The 5,034-nt window shown below is 43.8% G+C and overlaps 1 protein-coding gene across 1 annotated transcript; it reads left to right on the top strand.

The window, feature by feature from the left end:
• The first annotated feature begins 681 nt into the window (after positions 1-681).
• On the top strand, positions 682-4,079 carry myf5 (myogenic factor 5). Its single transcript, XM_040036131.1, has 3 exons — positions 682-1,550; positions 2,474-2,546; positions 2,756-4,079. The coding sequence occupies exons 1-3, from the start codon at positions 1,098-1,100 to the stop codon at positions 2,953-2,955; spliced, it is 726 nt and encodes a 241-aa protein (XP_039892065.1). The 5' UTR covers positions 682-1,097; the 3' UTR covers positions 2,956-4,079.
• The last annotated feature ends 955 nt before the right edge of the window (positions 4,080-5,034 follow it).

Raw genomic sequence — 5,034 nt, 5'->3', positions numbered from 1 at the left:
ATTCTGCAGTGTTGGCCTTCAAAAATTCAGCTCAGATCCTCTGTTATTGTTAAAGATGGATTAAAAACTGCGGGATGTGGGACTTGAATGTTTATCAGTCTGGAAAAAAAAGAAGTTGGAGAGCCACTACAGGGACAAATATTGAATTATCTTCACTGTAAACATCCTCACTCCGTAATCCCTGAGTCATCCCCTTGAATGAAAGCCTCTGCACCATCACGGCCATCTGTTGTGTGCTTGAGTCGTGTCAATAACTTTTAACGGTTAAAATTTGGTCCCTCAATGTTGCAGGGAGTTGTGCAGTGGTGTCAGTGCAATAATTACTGTTTTAATGAGCTTTGGCAAACAGGGATCGGCTCATTCACAGCACCCTAAGTAATGAGTTTGAGTGTTTATGGGGGGGCGGCTTACCGCACTAATGTGAATTCACAGGGCTTGAAATGCTACACCTTCCTTTGCAGCTGGGCTGCATCTGCAACGCTGTTGTCTTCACCGTAAAAATTGCCCTGCATACTCCAACAAGTGGTCACCCTCTTTTTCAGCAGAATTTGACTAAACTAAAAACACTGCGATGTTCATGTCTTCACAGCCACGTGTCACTTTCACTGTGCGCTATGACATGATGCCTAAAGGCTGGTTACAGATACATGCAGCATAAATAATACATTACAATACTTATTAGCGCTTTAAAACATGCCAGCTTTGGTCAAAGCTGCACTCCCCTTAAACATCTCTAAGCCTTGTATTAATTGTGGACTTGTAAGAGAAGAGTGTTGATGAGTGGGAAAACACCAGTAAGTGCAGATGTGGGAAACTCCACAGGGTACTGGGGGGTGAGAAGCAACGAGTTGGGATGGGGCAGGGAGGGAGAAGAGCCGACTCCTGCCTGCCTTCTGGCTGGGCCAATGGGCCATGGTAATTAGATCTGGCCAATGTGGGCCCTGGGCTTTGGCCTCGGGGCATATAAGGGGGGCCTGGGGCAACAGACCCCTCATATCACTCAGAGGTCTCTTCTCTTTCACCCAAACTCTACTACCCTTCTTCCTTACTTCCTTTGCGGCCATCTCCTTCTCCATCCATTCAGACTTTAACAAGCCATGGATGTCTTCTCGCCATCACAGGTCTACTATGACAGAGCATGTGCTTCCTCTCCAGACAGCCTGGATTTCGGCCCAGGCATGGAGCTTGCTGGCTCCGAGGAGGACGAGCACGTCAGGGTTCCAGGAGCCCCCCACCAGCCAGGACATTGCCTCCAGTGGGCCTGTAAGGCCTGCAAGCGCAAGTCGAGCTTTGTGGATCGCAGACGGGCTGCCACCATGCGCGAGCGCCGGCGGCTGAAGAAGGTGAACCACGCTTTTGAGGCTTTGAGGCGTTGCACTTCGGCCAACCCCAGCCAGCGCCTGCCCAAGGTGGAGATCCTGCGCAACGCCATCCAGTACATCGAGAGCCTGCAGGAGCTGCTACGAGAACAGGTGGAAAACTTTTATGGCCTACCTGGAGAGAGCAGCTCTGAGCCTGGAAGCCCGCTGTCTAGCTGCTCTGATGGCATGGTAAGACCGCTGATCCCCATCTTCAGCCTCTTTATGCAAATGCCTGGTTTTATCAGGGTCTTTGGCAGCAAAGAAATTAGAACCACTGCACAGCAAATCCCAGAAAAGGTCTTTATTGTTGTTTACTGCTAAAGTCACCATCAGTGTTGAACAAGAGCACTTCTATCAGTTCTCTTTACCTTATCAAGTTTTTTATTTCAATGCAGAACCCTGATTTCCACTTTAGCAACCTGTTAATCAAATGAGCTTGCTTTGCCTCAAGACCATAATTATCATGGTTTTCCATGCATGGCATACACCTCCCATAATTCCTTAATGCAAACATCTATTATGTTGTCTTACAAGAATCTCCGTCCTCTGCTTGTGATGCTTATTATTACAGGTCATATTGAATCTCTGTTTGAAGGTGACTTTGCATCAAATAATACAAAAACAACTTATAACGCTGGATTGGACTAATGGCTTTCCCACCACCGGACACTTTATAGCCCCATTAAACCAACCTAAATCCACCTTACTGAAGTCTGGCAGGCAAAACTGGGCGCTTTTCTGCATTCCATCCTGACTGCATGTTCTGCACCACTGCCAGGATTTTCTGCAGATTTACTAGGAGAAAGTGTCATCTTGCACAAACTGGTGTTGCTTCCACTGATACAATCGATTCGCTACACTCGGAGTCGGGCCGGGGAGGGGAGAGCACAAAAAACCACTTTGGCTTTAAGGTGCATGTGAAATAAAGAAGCCAATAACTTTGGAATTCAGGATTTATTAGCCTGTCCGAAATATCATGGCGGGCACTGCACTGGGTGTTTTCTTCCTATCCAGTATAACACAGCGGTTTAAACAAGCAGCTTATCATATCTGTCTGTTTGCAAGTATTTGAAGGAATTCAAGGGTAAATTCAATTTCTCATTTCCTTTTAGGCTGACAGCAACAGTCCAGTGTGGCAACAGCTGAATGCAAACTACAGCAATGGCTATTCATATGCAAAGAACAGTAAGACCTTTTAACTTAAGCAGCAGTTTGATATGAATATAATGTGAATTCTTGCCTGCAAGGCTTTAAAAAACGAATACCTGAACAGCAGATTATGTTATATTTAGACTTTATTTTACTAAGTTTCCATCTCTAAAGTCAGCTTATATAACATGCCGAGCTGTATGATCCAAATTTGGCTAATTTGAATTTGGGATCCTCTTCATCAGATAGCGTGGATGATAAAGCAGTCGGAGCGTCCAGTCTGGAGTGCCTGTCCAGTATCGTGGACCGCCTGTCCTCGGTGGAGTCCAGTAGCTGTGGGCCGGCTGGCCTTAGAAACACATCCAGCTTCTCCCCCGGCAGCTCTGACTCACAGCCCTGCACACCGGAGAGCCCCGGATCCAGGCCCGTCTACCACGTCCTGTGAAGCAAACCTTGCTTTGATGTGAATATATATTGCCTCAGGCGGGCGCCGTGCTTTTACCCAACACCAGCTGCATTTGCAACCAAAAGCGATAAGAACTAGTTTTGGGCAAGTGGGAGGAAAACCCAGCAGAACCTGAGGGACGCGCGGCGGCCAGCTTTTGTACTGTACATGAGATTGTAAATATGTAATGTAAATGCCCATTTATTCTATACTTTCTATTATCCCCACTGAGACATATTTAATTATAACAGCTGATGTAATGTTGCATTATTCAAAAAAAGAAATGGTATTTAAGCAGTTCAGTTCAGGTGAGTGTGAGTTTTAGCAGGTTTTGTCCTGTTAAAAGGGAGTTTTTTTTTATCCCCACTTTTTTATTTTTTTATTGTAAAGTGTCATGAAATGACTAATGTTGCTTTTATTGGCACTATATATACATGAATAAAAAGTGAACTGAATTGAAGGAGTGTTGTGCTACACTGTTACATCCCCTGTTTTGTTCTTTGTTCTTTTTTTCTTTTTTTGCATTTAGAAACCATTTTTTTTCCTAGTTAATCAGATGCTACGCTGAAAGTTTGGAGACCGAAAAATAAAATGTCTGCAAAAAAAAGTTGAAAATCCTAATTAGCATGAATCTCACTCACTTTAATAGAGCTTTTCAGCAAAAGTTAATTAATTATGAACAGTTCACCGATGCTGAAAGCGGCTGCTGCCATTTCAGTTTTTATCTTTTGATCTCTTTGGCTTTTTGAAGATTTTAAAAAAATATTGTTTCTAGAACAGGTCAATTTTTCCTTACGATGGCAGATTTATATTCATTTGCAGAATCATGATTAGGAGTCTAAAAAACTGTCAAAATAAAAGGCCAAGTTATTTATTATGTGCCTCACACGTGGTGTGTCCCAGACGTCTTGGAGTTTTCTTCAGCTAACAAGGTGTCAGGATCACTGATAGAGGTCATCTGATATCGTTTATCATTTTTACCCTGCTATAATCATTCATGTCGCCTGTTTGCTGATGAGTCAGTACAGCAGTGTAAAAGCCAAATTCGTGGTGTCTTTCCTGGATCACAGAAATGATTCAATAAAAACAGACAACTGTGTAAATAAAGGAAAAAATTCAAAACATCTCTAAACTCATTTTTGTGTCTCTGTACTCGTGAAGTGTAAAGCTGCACTCTGTGTGTGTGTGTGTGTACCTGTTTGTTCCTTCCTACCAAATGTGAGTCATCATTAACACCCTTGATTACACCATCAACACAAGAGTTAAGAACAAATGGCCTCTAATTGCATGTATTGTGTGACTGAAGAGGAGGAGGCGGCGGAGGGGGAGGGGGTCACATATGTGTTATACTCCGTCATGTCTTTGATCATGCACTAAGAAAGCTTGTTTTCAAGGAATGAGCTGGAAAGCTGTAATACCGTGTCAGTGCATTTGCCAGAAAGGTACGAATTTCGAAAACATATTATCACAAAAAAACAGAATCTAATGTAAACCACACAAATCTGATACAGCTCCACTTGGATCGTCTAAGGTATTACCATGCTGCTTTCATATGAATGCATCAGTTATAATGATGTTTGTAGAAATTTTTTATTTTATTCTTTTTTGTTGTTGTTATGTTACATTAATCTTGCTAAACAACACATTCATTTACTGCTGCTTATCCAGGTTCGAGTTGCAGGGAGCAGCAGTTTCAGTAGAGACACCCAGACCTCCCAGCCTGGGACCCGAGAGATGCCAGAGAGAGACATAATCTCTCTGGCATCTCTCGGGTCAGCCCCGGGACCTTCTCCATCACTGCAGACATTGTGTGAATCCATCTGTAAATTTTGTGGTCCTCTCTCCGCTCACCGAAAAGAGGTGAGCACTTCACCTTTTTTCCGGCCGAGGACCATGGTCTTAAAGGTGCTGATTCTCCACGCTCTGATGCAAATCACCATAGTACACGCTTGAGGTCACTGCCCAACGAGGCCAGGAGAACCAAATAATGGGTGGCTTGGGATGTCTGTAGCTCAGGAGGTAGAGCGAGTCATCTGGTTTTCAGAAGGTAGGTGGATCTCTGGCTTCCAGTCTATATGC

Source organism: Simochromis diagramma, unplaced genomic scaffold (genome assembly GCF_900408965.1).
Source record: "Simochromis diagramma unplaced genomic scaffold, fSimDia1.1 OVJJ01000816.1, whole genome shotgun sequence".
NCBI classification, from domain to species: domain Eukaryota; kingdom Metazoa; phylum Chordata; class Actinopteri; order Cichliformes; family Cichlidae; genus Simochromis; species Simochromis diagramma.
This window is presented reverse-complemented; position numbering and strand designations above follow the sequence as displayed.

What these genes read in the sequence shown, in the direction of transcription:
- myf5 (XM_040036131.1), top strand. Translation starts at nt 1,098, where the DNA reads ATGGATGTCTTCTCGCCATCACAGGTCTACTATGACAGAGCATGTGCT. An exon ending in CTAGCTGCTCTGATGGCATG is followed by an intron (nt 1,551 to 2,473) that starts GTAAGACCGCTG and finishes ATTTCCTTTTAG; the next exon opens with GCTGACAGCAACAGTCCAGT. An exon ending in CTATTCATATGCAAAGAACA is followed by an intron (nt 2,547 to 2,755) that starts GTAAGACCTTTT and finishes CCTCTTCATCAG; the next exon opens with ATAGCGTGGATGATAAAGCA.